At 33.5% G+C, this 19,686-nt stretch overlaps 2 protein-coding genes across 2 annotated transcripts in view; both read right to left on the bottom strand.

Moving 5' to 3' along the window:
* Positions 1-5,204: 5,204 nt before the first annotated feature.
* Positions 5,205-5,594, bottom strand: LOC117124400 (the record flags this gene model as incomplete). Its single annotated transcript, XM_033270633.1, is given in 1 exon segment — positions 5,205-5,594. A coding segment is annotated over 1 exon segment (320 nt), but the record flags the coding sequence as incomplete, so codon positions are not given.
* Positions 5,595-13,336: 7,742 nt separating this feature from the next.
* The window catches only part of LOC117124330, a 31,157-nt gene continuing 24,807 nt past the window's right edge, over positions 13,337-19,686 (bottom strand). Inside the window, exons 6-7 of the mRNA XM_033270537.1 lie at positions 15,951-16,005; positions 13,337-15,279 (exon numbers count right to left, since the gene is read on the bottom strand). Of these exons, the coding sequence (XP_033126428.1) occupies positions 15,077-15,279; positions 15,951-16,005 (258 nt within the window). The 3' untranslated portion in view covers positions 13,337-15,076. The remainder of the gene's footprint in view (positions 15,280-15,950; positions 16,006-19,686) is intronic.

Raw genomic sequence — 19,686 nt, 5'->3', positions numbered from 1 at the left:
AATAATATATATATACAATATATATATATATATATATATACAATATATATATATATACATATATATATATATATATACAATAATATATATATACAATATATATATACATATATATATACAATATATATATATATACATATATATATATATATATATACAATAATATATATATATACATGCATACACATACATACACACACATATACATACACATATAATATATACACATGTATATATATATATATATATATATATATACATATATACATATACATGCATATATACACACATACATACATACATAATATACATACATGCATATATACACACATACATACATACATAATATACATACATAATATAAATACATACATATACATACATATAAATACATATATGTACATATATACATACATATACATACATTATATACATACATATACTGTATATACACATACATAAATATACACACATACATACTGTATATAAATACACACATACATACATACATACATTTATAAATACATATACATCAGGGCTTGAAATTAACTTTTTTTTCTTGGTAAAGCACTGCCAAAATTTTCTGGCACCCCCCAAAAAAATTTGGTAGCACAAGTAATTTTTTTAGTAGCACATATTTCTCCATTCTTTTCGCATCCCCTAAGATAATAAGCGCTGCGCAATATGTTATTCTTTATATTTCCTAACAAACCCCCACCCACCCACACCTACACTGTCCCCATGGATTATTATGCAAAAAAAAAGACATGAAAGAAAAATAATAAATAAGAAATAACAAAAGGAAGGAAAGAAAAAAGAAGTAAAATGGTGGAAAGAAAATGACAATTAAAAAACTAAAAGAAAGGTAAGTATCAAAAATGAAATAAGAAAAATGATGAAACAATATTTTAAAAAAAATAGATATTAAAGGGATAGTCAAGAAAAAAGGTGAAAGGTAAAAAATTCAACCTAACTGGAAGGAAAGGGAAAGTATTCCCTGGAAAGTTTCAATTGTTAGGAAAATAAGAAAATTACAATTTTCTAATTTCTGTTAATTTAACAGATATACACAATGAGCAGTAATAATGTGCTAGCTAAACTGTCTAGTCAATGGACTGCCAAAATTTGCAGTTACTTAAGTGGATTGATATATTGATTATAAAATTATTAATTATTATTTCTGAAACATTAATTATATTTTCTGTACACTTTCTTTAAATTTTTCAGTATTTTTCTTCATTTGTGCAGGAAATTTCGAGAAAATAGATCCGCAGAATCGCATTAACACTGCGAATGCCTATACATTGGTTACAATAGCCACCGGCCGACTTTACTGCAACATTTGCGCGGAAACTGGCAGACTTATTTCTAATATGCGTGGATGGGACTTTTTTCTTTATGAGATAACTCTAAATCAATTTACACATAATTTCAACCTAAACAGAGTTCCAGAGTATTCACCAACATTTCGGGAGTGCTGAGATTCCAGCTCCCCGCTTGTGAGAGGCCATTTACGCTTCGTTTTAAGCCCGAAAAATTGGCATCACACAGTCGGCCGGCGACACTTCTTATCTAGGTTATAAGGTAGCCTAGAACTAGTACAACTTCAGCAAAGTATCTTATACCTACATATCTATAGTTTCATTTTCTTGTTCAATGGTTGTTTTTATTGAGAATTATTAAAAAAAAAAAAAAAAAAAACTGGTACGCCTTCGAAACTTCAGTACAGTAGAACCCCTCATTTACGTACGGCACAGGCCCAGAGCCGTTCGTAAATTCGGGTATTCGTAAAATCGGGGTTGACCCAAATTCCTATATATTTGCACTGATACTACTTACACTGGCCTAGGCTAGGCCTAGACTAGGCCTACAGGCTTACGCAGCTAAGTCTGAGGGGGCCTAGTCCTACAGTTGGCAGCCTCTAAGCATTCTGATCCCACTCTACACCCTGCACAAAAATTTGGTTTTATCGGACATTTTTACCTTCTTAAATACCTAGATCGTGGATTTTATTCCAACACAACTTCCATAGATACTTGTTTATTATATTGATCATTCAATAAAACAATCAAGCACTATGTTGAATTTTAAAGCTGAAAACGATGTTTGAAAGAGAAGTAAAATTTGTCGCATACACATGTGTGAAGCCATAAAAAACACTGACTTTGAAGGGGCCTGTTAGAGGGCCTCCTTCACTTGAGTATTACATAGTACTGTATAGTATGGTGTGTTGTGTTGTATGCATGGTAATAACAGGTACAATTCGAGCGGGTTTTTTTTTTTATAATCTTTCGCTTCAATTTTTATGACATCATCACCTGGGTTAAATGAGGGGTTCTACTGTATATTAATCGCCAGAGAACATCGTCACACTTCTAATGTTTACAAAGGTTTCGCGGAGTAACATATCCCAAACATTACAAGTTGCCACAAATGATGTAATATCCCAGCATTCTGATTGGTTTACAACTTGTAATGGACTCAACATACCTTACTCGCCAGCCGGTGTAGTCGGGCGCACATGTGGTTTGGGATGTTACTCCGTGAAATATAGTTTCGTAATTGGAAGGCCTGCTACCAGTTAGTTCGATGTTGTTTTGTTGTTGTTTGTCAAAACAAGAAACATTCCTTGTAGAATTATATATTTTTTATATATCTTATAGATTAAATTAACCAATTAATTCAATTGTTGCAATTTATTAATTCCACTTTTAAAATTTCATCTTTAAATATTCATTTATATACAATTCAATTTTCATATTATTTCAAAACACGATTAAACAATCATTTTGCTTACTTTCTGCTGATACTTTGTTAAAAAAGAAATAAATTGTTTGACAGAGCACCCCGGAGCTTCTTTTTCTTGCGAACTTTGGATGGGCTACTTTGCGAGATGGGCTTCTTTTCGAGACTACTTTTGGAAAGTAAAGAGGGGGGCTTCTTTTCAAATTGAGTGCTGTAAATTTTGTGAATTTGTACAATTAGACAATAAATAAGGTCAATGTAACATCAATCTGTATTATGGAGTGTATTTAACTGGCATTAAAGCACCTAAAATAATGTACAAACCAAGCTTATTTTTAAGTTATTTTGTTTTCAGAAATTGATGCACAGTGTATGTACTAGTGGAACTTGCGCGCTCCTTCTCTCTTTCTTCTCTTTCATTTTTTTTTTCTTTTCTTCTTTCAACTTCTTAGTTTCATTACTGTTACGCTATATTATATTCATGTTTTGAAACACAGGTGGGCACGCATTCTTCATATAATATATACCTGTCTCTTATACACATCTAGATGTGTATAAGAGACAGTATATATATATATATACATATACATACACATATACATATATATACATATATATATATATATATTATATTTATATATATATGTATGTATATAAATAATAATAATAATAATAAATAATAATAATAATGCTATAAAGGCAAATATACAACATGGTAGGCCCTAAATAACAATTAAGATGGTATCAGATGCCCGCAAGACGGAAACAAATTGGCCGTAGATTGGGAGTTCTAAATGTGGAATTGTGGATTTTGTTCCCAAGATATGGGTGTTCTCCCTGTACCCTCCCACTGCACTGGCTCCACCCCTGCTTCACGAATTGCCTTTTTCCAACTTGGGACCCCTGCAAATGTGTATCTTTGTTGTAATATAAATGCTAAGTTTTTATTATTTATTTGAGGTATATATTTATTAAAAATTCAACATCAAAAACATACATAGCAGCAACAAAGGCTGAATTGCGTATGAATTGAGAAGTATAAAATATATATTATATAATATTAAAAAGGTAGACAAAATAAAAAGACAAAAAAATAAATACCAATATCAAAATACGAGATAACCAAGGAGCATTTGTAAAACGACCGGACAGTAAAGGAGGGGAAAATAAATTAATCAACTGGAAGGAGAAAATTTTGAGTTTAACTTTTATTTATTATGTAAGCCAAAAATGGGATCGGACTTGTTTGGGAATCGTTTGGTTACCGGTAATTAATTAATTAATTAATTACGTTTATTTAAATAAGCCTGCTTCTTCATATCCGGAATAAAGAAGAGTCCCACCTAGTTATTTTTGTTTTCAATACTAGGTCTATAGTGATAATCTTATATTTCTATTTGCCCATACCACCAAAATCATGTGGAAAAAACTTTCCCTTTCCCTTTTCAAACTTAGGGACAAGAAAATGTAGATCCAGGTCTTCTAATACTGTTTTGATTAATCGAGACTAGACATTTTTGTTTTCGTAAGATAATCACATAGAATCAGTAGAATGTGCTTTGTTACGCGCGATTTTCCACTAGGCTCATTCCAACAGCCGTTGATTTTTTTCCACTTGACACAATGTCAAAGGTCATGAAAGCACCGAATGATAAAAGAACCGTATGTAATGATGAAAGGGCCGAAAGTTAAAAGCACCAAATGATAAAAAAGCCGAAGTGCGGCAAAAGCACCAAACGTAATGTTAAAAGCACCGAACGTACTGTTAAAAGCACCGAACATAATGTTCAAAGCACCAAACGTAAAGTAAAAAGCACCGAACGTAATGTAAAAAGCACCGAACGTAATGTAAAAGCACCGAACGTAATGTAAAAAGCACCGAAAATAATGTTAAAAGGGCCGAATAGCAAATGCGCTGAACGGAAAAGAGCCACCAAAGGCAGTAACGGCGTTCCATACTAAACAGTAGATGAAGGTAGATTGACGAGTCCGAATTCGGTTCGTAGTAGTAGAACGTTTTCGATGCACGTCTTAAAGTAAGCGCCTCTATTCTTTACCACTGATTCAATTTTCTTTTTTCGTTTCATTAGCCATACAAACAGAATTCGGATTCGGTGTGAATCTACCTTCTCACATCATTGTGTTTTTTCCATTGCATTGAATTAATGGGAAACTATATTTGAAGTCAAAGGACATAATTTTTGTGGGCTCCTAGCTACCTAGGCCTTAGGCCAAAGCAAAGCTATTTAGGACTGGCTTTGCTAGGCCAAGCCTGCCTCCTGTCAATGTCATCATCATGCATGTTTTTGTGCCACTTGGAACTTCTAAATTAACAATAACAAAGATGTTGAATCATGGGCCTAGGCCTAGGCTAGGCCTAGCCTAGCTAGGCCTAGGCTAGGCCTAGCCTAGGCTAGGGCCTAGATTATGAAAAGTTGGAAACCAAATTCTTAATTTACCTGAAATGTTTCAACCAAAATACATCACTCCACTCTGACAACATTACATTTTCCCACCAATTCCGGTTTTTCGGTAGAGACCAACATCTTCTCTGCAGGTTTCCATCTACTGCAATGTGTAGGAGCATGTTCATTGAGAGCAAAGCCTCTGTCCTGTTATGTATGTATCGCCGAAACCTGTTTCTACGCTCGGATTCTTGTCTTGCAACTCTCTTATTGAAAATGTCTATCAAAGTTAGCGCAATGTTGATGAGCACTTCCAATTCCGTGTCCTCTGTATGATCTTCAGATAGATATTGTGCTAATAGGGTATTTTCCATTGCATTCTCTACCTGCACAGTACAACATCAAGAAAACATCAACAATTAAAATTCTATGCCCAGTGCTAAAATGACTAGCCATGTGGCGTGTATGGGTGCGTGGAATTTTCCCCGCCAGAGGACGTCACAAGGCTTTGGCTAAGTTAATTAATGGCGAAATTATATGGTTATTATTATTATTATTGTTATTAATATTCATAATAATATTAATAACAATAATATTATTGTTATTAATATAATTATTGTTATTATTGTTATTATTATTATTTAATATTAAATACATTACAAGGCTTAGGCCAAGTTCTTAATGTTGGAATGATATATTTAATTTTTTATTTAAAATTTAATTTTTTACTCACTGTCCTATTTTAATTTCATGTTTTAATTTTTTTTAAATTTCAGTCATTGGCATGCGAAAAAACAAATCGCGGTCAGCGCGATCACAAGTTCAGGCCCGTAGGCGGGCGGCGATTTTTTTTTCCCGTACGAAACATTTACATGAAACTCCACTCGGGCCGTCTCGGCTTAATCGACCCGAAAATCTCATTGTAGATTCAGGAGGTCAAAAGGTCATCAACAGATAAACGTCTACAAAACAACTTTTGATAGAACGTCGCTGTCTAATTCTTAAAAATACATTGATGTTACCATGTTAATACCAATGGGTCGTTTAAAATGACATATTTGATTAAGCTGCACGAGTAATGAAAAGTGTTATTTTAACTTGAGTTACATACTATGACAATTTGAATTTTTTAGTTAGGCCTGGGTTTTGCATAATTACCTAGGCCTACAAGTACTAAAAACGCTTTCTGGGAAAAGCACAAAGAGTAGGCCTAAGGAAAAACGCGTTTTTCTTCATCACTGATCAAATGAAACAGGGTGTCAGTTATTTTCAAATTGGCAGGTTCTTGATTACAAGGCTAGACCAATTACATGTAATATCGAAATGATTATTATTATTATTATCATTATTATTATTATTATTTTATTAATTATTATTACCTGTACGTTAAGGGGAACTCAGACAATGGAGGAATTAGAGAACAATTTAAAAAACGGCCCGAGTGAAGTTTCATGCAAATGTTTCGTACGGAAAAAAAATCGCGGGCGGGGGGGGGGGGGGGGGGGGGGGGTGCGGACGCACCCCACAAATTCCAAAAGGTGCACTTTTTAAAACCTATGATTTCATAAAAATCGTTCCTAATTATCACTAAAAATTAGCAAACGCACAGGGGAAGCGTTGTTCACGGCATTAGACTGTAGCGAAAAATGATTCCCTCATCATTAATGGAACAGTCCCACGTCATGCTTGGCTGATTAGTTTTGATTTACATTTCGCAAGTCTAGTGCCATACGCAGCAAAAATCCATGTTCTAGTGTTGTTGTAAAATGTCTTTCAAACCAGGCTGGTTTTTGATTTACGTTTTGAAATAGAATTTGGAGAGGGCGTTTGATCAAGTTAGACCTACGTTTTGAATTTGAATTACATTTTAAAGAAATTAGAACTACATTTTGGAAAATTTGAACTACGTTCTCAAAAATTAGAACTTTGTTTTGGGAAACTAGATCTACATTTTGATAAATTTACGCCTACGTTTTGATAAATCAGACACTGAATTTTGCAATTACATTTTGATTTTAACGTGGACTTTTGCTGCGTATGGCACCCCATACGAATTCAATGGCTGGTCGTTAAAGCGTGCGAATTGTACCATTGCAAAATAGGGGTATTTAGTTTGTGTGTGAATGTAGAGAAAGAAAGTGCAAGCTGATAGTCCTTTATAATAAACAAAAAGGTAATATTATTATTATACTTCAGTAGGTATACATTTTTTTAAACATTGTACAAATGTGCATGATGCTTCTACTATGCACTTGCATGACCCATTGAAAATGGTATGGTATGATTATCGGATCTGAAACCGAAGATTTGTCGAGGAGAATACGTCATTTATATATTGTCATAACTACTATATTTGTTATGTAAATAGATTGAAAAATATATATATGTGTTCACCTACACATGCACAAACTAAAAATCAAAATAATATTTAAAGATAATGCAATTAACATTCTAAATTTTAACTCCAAATTAAGCTCATTTTGCTCGACAATACGGTCGAATTCTCGTTCGCTATACTATGCAGCGTGACCACTCACAATTTTTGATATCCCCAATGACTGGGTCGAACTTACCCAAGATTCAGCAAAAATTGCCCAAAATTACCCAAGCTTCCTGAAAATGCACTAAAATTTAAAAATATGTGTTTTTCGCATGTATAGTTTCCCTTTTCATTTTATAAACCAATTTTTTATTGTAATTGTTTGTCTTAATTGTTAAAATTAATATTCATGAGGTGATAATACGGATAGAAGAATACGCCCTCAGTCGGCCAAATTTATCAGTAGATCAGTGATCAAGTTTTATTATGTAATGCATTAATTAGGTGAGATCAATGCCAACGCAAATCACAAATAAACAATTCTGAACCCAATTTTGAGCAATAAACAGTCAATTAACAATGTTATGTGCACTTTGTTGAGTTTTGCTTACTTGAATGGACTGAAATATACTTTGTTACAGTACTTCTTAATTCTTCCTCTATGACAAAAATATTTAATTTTCTTAGTAAAAAAAAAATACCCAAGGATTTGAACGGAATATCCAAAAACCCAAGACCAAGTCAAAATACTCAAGATCTTGGGTAAATACCCAAGCAGTGGTCACGCTGATGCTATGTAATAAATAAATCTACATGTTGCCACAACAATGCCGAAAATCGGCCCAATAACAGCGGAGCTACTACAAAAAAAGTTCGGGCGGTTCACCACATTTCTTCTAAAACCGTAGGTTTTACACGGAAAAATTGGAAAAACCACGGTTACAAAATTAAAAAGTCCGACGAGATTTGGCAATCTTATGGATTAAAATTAAGATTAATAAAACTGTACTTAAATTTGGAATAGGATGGGAAAAAAGGCGAAAATCGGACAAGTAGAAGTAAAGTTATGAAGAGAAATGTACGAAAAATAGCGAAAACAGCTGAAAATCGAACGTTTCGAATTAAATTAAATGAATTCGCGATCAAACTTATCCTAATGTTAGGTCAGGATTGTTTAGGTTTCTGACTTGTTTAGCATGGGCTTAAGTATTTTTGACATCATGATGTTAAATACCTAAGCATATCTAATAAACACGTCAAGACCCTAAATTAGGCAGAATCATTAAAATTTGAAGTTGCAAATATTTTTCCAAGTTTAGCTCTATATTAAAGAGCTACAAATTTGAAATAAAATGAAGGTTCAATCATTGCAATCGCGTAACTAGAAAGAAAAGTTACGTTTTTTTTAAATATTTTATTATTTTAGTAAATTGAGGAAACTTTTTGTATTCAACAATTGTGAGCAGTGGCCCAAATAATATAATGTATTTTGCTCATGTAGACAAGTACAAACATTACAAAGATACTATACAAAGTAATAACTGTTTTAAATAACTTTTTATTTTCTTCTAACTGTAACCACGCAAAATCATGCACTACCATGTAAAGTGAAACAAAATGGCTGCCAAATTTAAAATGGCCGCCAAATCTAAAATGGCTACCTAATATTTCCAAAAAAGATTATACAGTTTATTTATTTTTTACTAAATAGGTGGCTAATTATTCTATTTGTTTGTTTGCATGTATACATGTATAAAAGATGGCTACCAAAATCCAAGATGGCTGCTAAAATCCAAGATGGCTGCCAAAATCCAAGATGACCGCCAAAAAATCGACTTTTACAAAATTAATTTGTTGTTGAGTAACAAGAAGAAAAATTAATTGAATATCTGTAGAAATTGTACATTTGATTATTGTCTTCATATTAAAAATTGCGGTCATCAGCCTAAAAACATCGCAGACAATCTGGTTGGTGAAGCTTCTGTTCAAGTTCATGTGCAGCGGGCTAACTGATGTCAACAGTACAGGACTCTCCATACTAAAAATGAAAAAAAATAGACATTACCATTAAAAAAAATTAGATTAGTAAATAATATATAATGTCATTGAAAAATAACAAGCTTAGAAAAATGTTGTATATGTTGTCTTTTAGGATACTGTAGCAAAAATGAAATAAACTTTACATTGATGAGTACTCTTGTCACTGATTTTTTGTCACTGAATGATTGCCGACTGTAAAATAAAACATTGTTGTTCAAACCATTTTTGACTATCAATAAATTAAAACAGATAAAAAAAAATAGTCAAAACCAAACTGATCTTTTGAAAATAATTTAATTAAAATAGTACATTACAAATAATTTTTAAAAACTGAATTGCTTTTTTTTAATTAAACAAAAAAAAAATGCTCATTAAAAAAAATATATATTTTTAATTAAAAAAAAAACTTGTAAAAACAATTAAAAATTCTAATAATTTTAATTATAATCATTGATAAACTAATGAAAGCATGAACAGAATCCAAAGCTAAAATTTTGCAAGTAAATTCTATAAAGTTACCCCTATTCCGGAAAATGGACTCGTCCACTGCCCTTTACAGCAATTACAACCGATCCATTATGGAACCAAGGTAATTCAACAAAAGGACACACACATCCGCTCTCGAACATAGCGCGTGCGTACAGTCCTTTGATCTTTACTGTGGCATCGACAATCCGATACTAGTTGCGAGTACAGTCGTCAATTATTAGTCTATGCGTGCCATTCGTTTTATGGTGTTAGTTTTTATTTTATTAATTTTGGGTACTTCGCAATGTCTGTTACATTTGATTTTTTTTTTTACCGCGAGCTTGTTAAATGCTTCTATAAACTGCAATTTGATTTGTGAAAATTGACCAAGAAAATGAAAAGTTATAGCAATTCAAAATTTACGAATTTTATAAAATTTCATGTTCTAATTTAACATTAATCTGTCATTTTGACAATGTTGGCATAAGGTGACGAGGACGAACATTTGAGTATATACGGAACATTTATTAATTTTTTCTGCGAAGTGAGTCTCATGAACGACAATTCACCACAATTTTGGTAAAATTAATGTTGAAAAGAAGAAGGCCTTTGTAATCACCGCACGACGCGCGACTAACATGGCAACTAACACGCGCGTGGGTAAATCGTCACGTACGCTGACGGTTTATGGTCTGGTTGCTATGGTTTTTGTGGCGTTCAGCGTGTAGGGACGCACGTGCGCCTAGAATGTCGATGCCAGAGTTATAACCTTTGATGTCCCGAGATGTGCGTCCTTTTGTTGAATTACCTTGATGGAACGTATTTTTATTATCGTAAAACCTCCCGAATTTACTCCGCAAAAAACTAAAATAATAACTATTTACTAGTGTAACGTGAAAATAAATGTATTTATTTACTTAAAAACAATCCTATTTGTTTGTGTGATTCTACAAAGTTCACCAGTTTTCCGCTAGAAAGTAACCTACCAATTTATATTCTGGAGATCAGAGAGAAAATCATTTTCATTAAACTTTTTAAAACTGCGAATAGTTTTGTACTTGTGTTTCTGTATACTTACCGTGTCGTGTTTTATTGTTTTCCAAATATAGCATAGGCCTATACAATGGTGGTATGTATAACGCTTGTGAGACTTTGGAAACATTGGTGAAGAACACTATACCGTACCTCAATGAGCGTTGAACTCTATACGAGTAGGTTCATGTACATGTATGAGACGTTCAAGTTGAAAGCTTTAAGTAACTTCATAAGTTTTGTTTTGTTTTTTTTTTGTGTATAGCAGTGCAGTTCAGTGGATATAAGATCGCAGGATCCCCCACTAATATGAACTCATCCTCCATAAAATATCATGAAGGTGGTCAAAAAGATAAGCAGTTGAATTCAGTAGTCATACTATACAAATGGTTTACTTTGGGGCATAATTTCAACGGATGTAAATTCAAGTTCAAGGCTACATCGTCATATCTTATTTTATGTATGCGGTATTTTGATTTATGTAAATCGCAACAACACCCCGTGTCTGGTTTTGACGATCATTCTTATAGATTACATAATCATTAACCTGGAATTCCTGGTCATTGAATGTGTCATGTTAAAAAGTTTCACTTTTACACCAAAAACATCCACATTGCTAACATGATGATCTGTACATAATCTTTATTAAATCAATTTGGATTAAAACAATATTTATTATAAAATTTTAAGTTATTTACACAGTATCTTGCCTATGTCCCATTTCTTCACATGATCTACATTTCAGCCCTTCACTGTCGTAGCATTCATTTGCCAAGTGACATGATAGACAGCCCACATTTCCAGCAAGTTTTATTTGAGTTGTAGTAGGCCACTGTGCTACATGTCTGATCTCCATCATTTCTTGGCTGATACGCATTCCTTTGCAGGGGCGGATTTAGGGGGGCAAGCGGGGGGGGGGCGGGCCGGGGGGGGGGTTGGGGGGGGGGGGGGGCAGCCCAGAATGTCTCAAATGTTACGTTCGGGCGTCTAGAACACAAAAATTTCGTACGGACCCCGTACGACAGTGTTGTCTCAATCGGCCCAACTTCCGCCCCCCCCCCCTTTTTGGACATTTCTGGATCCGCCCCTGCTTTGTACTGACATACCGACGGTATGCGCACTATTCTTGTTATGTATTCTTGTTACATTGTTATGTTTTATTTTTTACTTGTCCCCCGACAACTTCTTATCCAACTTGAGCTGAATGGAAGGAATAGGATTTTGCAAACAGTTTGCTAGTTTCATCGATCCAGTCGATGACAACTGTCAAGATCGAGCTATCTATCGGAGACACGTTTTATATGTACAAATTTGCGATATATCAATACAAAATACAGTCCAGTCTTTGACAATTCCTCTAAGCGGGTTTAACATCTCTACCTCCTCCATCTGTGTCCAAGAGTTTCTTGGACATTTACCGTAGCTGATATGTAAATCGATATCTTTGATTCTTTGACCACAATGCATGTGATAATCTGTACATTCTACTTCCATACGACTGATTCAATATATTTCCATTTGATATGTCATTTTCTCCAAGTAGGCCTGTAATAATATTCTGGATTTGTTTTAGATCAGTATTCATCCATGACAACTAGGCCTAGGCCTACTGATAGTAGCGCCTCTTTTTACAATCATCAGTGTCTGATGAAGAACAACTCAAAATCACGTAGAATGCGAGTTTTAACACATTTTAACACTGTGTCATTGTATTTAAAAACCTGTTTCTCAAAGTGTTTCTTTAATTATACCCTCAATTAAACGCCGCGGCGCTTATTCGAGCATTTACGGTAATTTCATGATTAAAAAAATACATCTAACCCACAATGGAATTGGCGACTGGGACCGAAGAAAGGGCCCCAGTCTCACAAAACAACAGGGCCCTCAGCCGCAGCATTACGCCACTGATTATAATAATTATTAAATACTATGTTCTATAAAATGAAGAAAACATAACCAGGGGCGGATTTAGGGGGGGGCCGGCCCCCCTTTTGGGAGGAAAAAAAAAGGGGAAAAAAAGAAAGAAAAGGAAAAAAATGATAGCCCACAACGCCTCAAATGTTATTTTCAGGCGTCTAGAACACAAAAATTTCGCGGGGGCATGCCCCCGGACCCCCTAGGTCATTGTTGTCTCGATCGGCCCAAATTTCGGCCCCCCCCTTTTGGACATCTCTGGATCCGCCCCTGATAACTGTCATTAAAAGTATGTTCAATTCTCCGGCATTGTTTCCTTAACCAAAAAAAGGTTTATGCCTGTTAAGAGTAAAAAAAAAAAACAAAAAAAAAAACAAAAAAAACCAACAACATTCAAAACAATACCAGAGACTTTTTTTTTTGCCAAAAATTTATTCTTCAATACAAAACACCATGTAAATATGACCAAAAACAGCGGTCTAAGGTTTAAGTATGTCAAAGATGTTAATACAATTAAACTTGCAGACTTTGCCTGACTCGAATAATTTTTAAGTCAAACTTGTTTTACATGCCAAATTGTTGTGTTTTCCATTATTAACAATCTGTGTAAAGTTGAATTTTATCTAAGTCGAACAATTTTCCAGTAGCTATAATATATTAAATGAATTATAGGTTATATAAGATTGGTATAGAAAAGTGAAAGCTTTGGGAATTTTTGGGCACAGCGCTATATAAATACCAAGATAATAATACAGTAATAGTAATACAGTAATATTAATTCATGGTTGTTCATTTGTTCTGAAAAGTGTGATATGTTTGAAAATGCAAGTAGCAACATTTTTAGCTGGGGGGGTTGTAAAAGACCCTAGTGCTATCCTGGATGAGACAAAGCTCAGAAGAATCTTGGGGCCTGATACAATTTAAGATTACTACAATAGATGGTCTTGTTATTGTGCAAACTTTTAGTATATTTCCAATTTTAAAATCTCATTAACAAAAAACAAAAAAAAACCATTATCAAGAAAAATTATTTCCTAATTTTTATATATTTTAGGGACAAGTATTTTAAAAATAGAGAAACTTTCGACATGTACCTGAAATCCGAATAATTAAGCTCATACTGGGAACCCTGACCCAAGAAGGATACAAAACAATTAGATACTTATAAAAAGTTTAGGAGTATGGGAATAATATCAACTCACCTCAAACTATGCTATTTCAGTATAATACTTAAGCATATTGAATTCATTAAATGAGTTTTTCTTTTTGATTTTTATATACACAGAATTTTGACATCCATATTACATTGGAATGTTCCAGATTTAAATTGTACAACACAAGCATCACTTGCACTATATCATTGATCTTTAGTAGGTGAGCATCGTAGACCATCTGATAAAGCTGCTGCAATTAACCAGTAAATACTAGATGTTTTATACTGGTGTTTTATAGGGGAGGGCGCATTTTCAGAGTAGATAAGTGAGTAGGGTTTAGTTTAATAAGATTGATTTGCAATGAATTCTTTTAATTAAGTTGCAAAACGGAGTGGGGGAACCAATGCCCCCCCCCCAACCCCTACTGGATCTGCACCTAATCCACAATAATACTTGCTACATAATAGGTGGATTTATAATGTATGGTACTGTATGTGTATTGCCATTCACATTGCATTACACATTTCACAGTCAAATAGAAATTTTCTATACAGAAAGTAATACATGCGATACTTCAAACCCCAGTGCACTCGGAAACTAACTGGCAAGTTTTAGTGATTCTCTTCATTTTTTATTGATTCATAGCCATGTCAAACCTGAATTTCATTCATGTAGCTATCATATTTATCGTAAAGAAAAGAAAGATCGTATCAGGTTTCCTGTGTAATTTCCTACATCATCACCAAGTATTTTTTGCCAGCGCAATAAGGAGCACACTGCAAGTGTTTATAAAATGTTGAAAGTAAACAAAGCTATATATGATGCCATTTCAGCCTAGATAACATTAAAATATAATATTGAAAGTTGCGATATAAACAGTAAAATACAAAAGTAACTGAAACTCTAAAAGCATAATAATAATAATAATAATGCACTTGGTTACCCCTAATACTAGTCTTTCTGAAATTTCATTGAATCAACAACTCTCTGCGAAAACTTTACATTTTACCTCCTGGTTGCGCATCGTAGCTTGGTGGAGGATAGTTAGCCCCAGGAGTTGGATAATTCCCAGGGGGAGGATAATTCCCAGGGGGAGGATAATTCCCAGGGGGAGGATAATTCCCAGTGGGAGGTTGGTAGGGATAGGCAGGCTGTTGTCCATACTGGTTGACCGGGGGTGGCTGGATGTACCCTGGATAGCCTATAAAATCAAAATGAAATAGAAAAATGATTACAAAATATATTTTGTCATTTTTTATGTGCACATGGCTGACTGTTCTTTTTATTACTGTTATACCTACATACACACCTACACAAACACGCCTACACACACGCGCACACACACATACATTTCCAATGAAATTAAAGACTCATTTCTTGTTGATTCTTTCCCTACTTTCCTTGTTAAACTGAGAAAAAGTCTGTTTTAAAATACACCATTGCGATTTTTTTTCCTCCCCCACCCCTTTTTTAGATAAAGTTTTCTATGTAATAGATTTTGATATCTTTTTAAATATTTTATATGTTTATCTTGTATATAGTATTTATTTTATGTGAAACTGGGTGAGTGGGAAACACTGACATTAGTCACAGTGATTAAGTTCGCTTTAGTGTTTCCATCCAGCTCACCCAGTTGATTTTATGTGTTTTGTCTGTTTTAATTGGAAATAAAAGAATAAGAATAAGAATAAGAATACAGATATACATACATGCATAACATACATACATCTTCATCAGAATGTGAGGAATAAACAATATCGAAGCATACAATACAATGGGAACTTCATATACAGTAGACATTCCATCATACCTATATTAGCGACGACAAAGATGATGATGAAAGATCATACAACATAGAAATAGACAACTTACCTGTCTGAACGACATGAGTAGTGGAAGTGACTGGAACTTGGTTTGAAACAACAGTCTGTTAAAAAAAAAACCCCCATAGATCAGATTCATGAACATATTTATATTCTGATTTAATTAATTTAAAAGGTAAATATTTGTTAAAAAAGAAAGTAAACTAAACTATACATGGGTTTAACAGACATTGGTTTCAGTAATTCTAAATAGGGTCATGTTTTAATTTTTTTTTAAACCACTTTTTAGGAGAAAAAGTGATTGATTGTGTTTAGATTATTAATTGATTTTAACTTTATATGTTGCCGGTTAGGGTATCAATCATGACAATTAAAATAGTAGAGCAGCTAAGGAGAAAAATCGTGCACTTTTGGAAGAAAGCATGAAACTTCCCACAGTGATACTATGACACCTAAAGGATCATTAAAAAAAATAGACCTGAAAAAATAAGCTGCTTAGTAGCCGCCATCTTGAAATTCAAAATGGCCGCCAAAATATTAGATTTTTATCAATAATCTTCATATCTACAGCACCTAGCACTGTCATTCAAAGGTCTTTACCTATGTTTTCAATATCAGGGAGTATTATGCAATCATCAAAAATCATGTCAGATGGCTGCCATATTTGATTTCAAGATGGCTGCCAAAATATTGTTATTTTTGTCATTATTTTCATATCTACAATAACGTAGCACAGTCAATCACACCTTTAACCACGTTTTTAATATCAGAGAGTATCATGCAATCATCAGGAAATTATGTTGAAAGGTCACCATATTGGATTTCAAGATGGCTACCAATGAAAGTTCCTTTTTTAGTTGTATGAAAAAGTTTCTCAAACGTTTAGCCACTTACTATCTCGGTGTCGTATCTGTAGGTCATATCAGTACACCACAGAGTCCTATACGATAAAGGGGCACATCTCACTCCAGATACTACTTTCATACGACTGACTATATTAAAGAATATATATATATATATATATTTTATCTACTTGTTAATATATGATGCAAAAACGCTTGACAGTCGAATACAAAATGTTTTATTCGTGTATATATATATATATACCACAGGTGGGCAAAGTGCGGCCGCAAAAATGAATTAAAAACCCTATGTGTGCGGCTCGCCAAGCAACATTGGCTAGAAAACATCTTATTTTTTACGGCCCGACCCTGATCATATGTAAAAAGTAATATTAAAACTGGGAATAAAGTGGTGTAAAAGCAGTGCTTGGAGGATTTTGAAAGTGCACTGGAAAGATTAAAGTTGGATGCGGCCCTCGGTGTTATATCAGAAAATCCTATCCTTTCATCGACAGTAAATCGAAAGCGAAAGAAATGAATCAAACCCCCAATTGAGTAAGTGCAGCACATACAACTTGCAATGAAGGTGAACTTTATGCCAGCATGTAGGCCCTTAAGTATTATAGCCGTTGTATATTACACAAAAGATGTCATACATCATGGAGTAAAGAATATTCTTTACTCCATGCAGATACAAAGCAATATTTGTAACAATGAGACAATAAGATACCGTGCCTTTAGGCACATAATACTGCCTATTCATAATTAGTAACAAATATAGCAATGGTGAATAAAAGAATATATATGAAATATTCGTTTCCTGATAAATCCAACTAGGACAAATTTTCAAACAACTGATGCATGGTTTAATTTTTAACTGGGGGCACTTTTGTCTTTTTCGTACAGTAGATAAAGAACCTTTTCTTTGATAGGTTCTGCCTGATATGATCTTTACATCATTGTTAATTTAGCACTGTTTCTGTCATTATTTGATCAGTTATACCACAATGCTATGCAGCAACATTGATTCTATTATGTTACTTGATTATAATACAGGTATGACTTCTAGAGTAATTGCTGGCAACAGTATATCATTTGTTTGAAGTGTCCTGGTTGGGTTGTATCTGCGATATACTAGGGGCCCCGAGTGGTAAATGTATGGCACTCACCTCGACAGCAAGAAATCACATTTTAATTCCCGCCGCCAGGGGCACATTTTCCAACAGTTGATAAGAAACTTTTTTTGTTTTTGATAGGCTATTCCCGATACAATACTCGCATCACTTTTTATTTATTCAAGCTCTGTTTTCACCATTATTTAATTATATAAACAGAGTGCTACACACAAAAATTTATTATATACATACATACATACATATATATATATATATAAATCGAAAGCGAAAGAAATGAATCAAACCCCCAATTGAGTAAGTGCAGCACATACAACTTGCAATGAAGGTGAACTTTATTTCACCTTGACAAAGGTTGATAACCGAAAACGTTTGCTCACTATTAAATAAATATATACCTGGCAACTTATTACTTTCTCTCCGGAGTTTTTTGTTTTATATATATATATATATATATATATAGGCCTATATATATATATTTGAAAATGATATTTAGAAGTCTATTTGATATTATTGTCTTCATACCATTACTTGAATGTGATATTTAATTTGTCTACATAATTTCATTTATGCTAAAGTTATCTAGGTCTATATACTTTTCTTAATTTTTCTTGATGTTTCTTTTATTTCTTTTCACTTTCTCCATTATAGTCATTTTCTATTCTTTCTTATTTCTTTTCCCTTTCCAGTTTTTCCTTTCCGTTCTTTCTTTTCCTTTAATTTTCTTTTCCGTTTCTTTCCCTTTCAATATTTACATATGATTATATATCATTTGAAAATGATAATTAGCCATCTCATAGACATGAGGTCTATTGGATATTAGTGTCTTCACAGCATTAATTTGAATATTTGATTTATGTTTATATAATTTCATTCATGCTAAAACTAGCTTTAATATAAATGATGTTAAATATCTGCATCTATCTCTCTCCCTCTGCACTTGCTCTCATACCATAGAAAGCAGTTATTTACTTATTTTTTTTATTTTCATTACTTTCGATTGATTACCAATTTGTTATTCCTTAACAGTTTTCTATTATTTTTTTTAAATTTCTATTTCTTTCATGTACCTTTCTTAATTGGCAATCATCCTGAAATCCATCGTGGCAGTTGTCGGACTTCTTTCTAAATGCCATAGGCCAGTCTCACTATGATTATGAGATGTTTGATGATTGCATGATATCCCTAATTATACATATACACAATATTGATTCACAGTGCTGGTAGTTTACATGTGTGAATATGAAAAAAAAATGTTGGCCGCCATCTTGATATCCTATAAGGCAGCCATCTTGAAATTCAATATGGCGGCCTTCTGACATAATTTCTGATATCTGCATGATACTCCCGGATATCGAAAACATGAGTAGAGATCTTTGACAGTGCTAGGTGTTGTAGATATGACGATATTTACAACATTATCAATAATTAATTTGACGTCCATGTTGAAATAGTATGGCAGCAATCTTGAAATTCAAGGGTGTCATTCTGACATAATTTCTGATGGCTGCTTGATATTGAAAACATGGGTAACGTTCTTAGATTGACAGTGCTAGGTGCTGTAGATAAGATATTGACAAAAATAGCAATAATTTGGCGGCCATCTTGTAATCCATTATGGCGGCGCCATCTGACATAATTTATGATGATTGCATGACACTCTGTCATGAAAACCAGCAATTTTGGTGTCACTAAAGGCATCTTTGGCGTTCCATATTTGTTATTGTAAACTTACTTGGTGCAGATGGATCTACTAATATGCAAATTGGTCTTGGTACGGGGTTATGTGATGCTAGTGAGGGTTTTGTTT

The sequence above is a fragment of the Anneissia japonica genome, unplaced genomic scaffold (assembly GCF_011630105.1).
Source record: "Anneissia japonica isolate Jap-2015-1 unplaced genomic scaffold, ASM1163010v1 scaffold750_len1593409_cov174, whole genome shotgun sequence".
Taxonomy (NCBI): Eukaryota; Metazoa; Echinodermata; class Crinoidea; order Comatulida; family Comatulidae; genus Anneissia; species Anneissia japonica.
The sequence above is the reverse complement of the archived record's forward strand: the minus strand, read 5'-3'. Positions and strand labels throughout refer to the sequence as shown.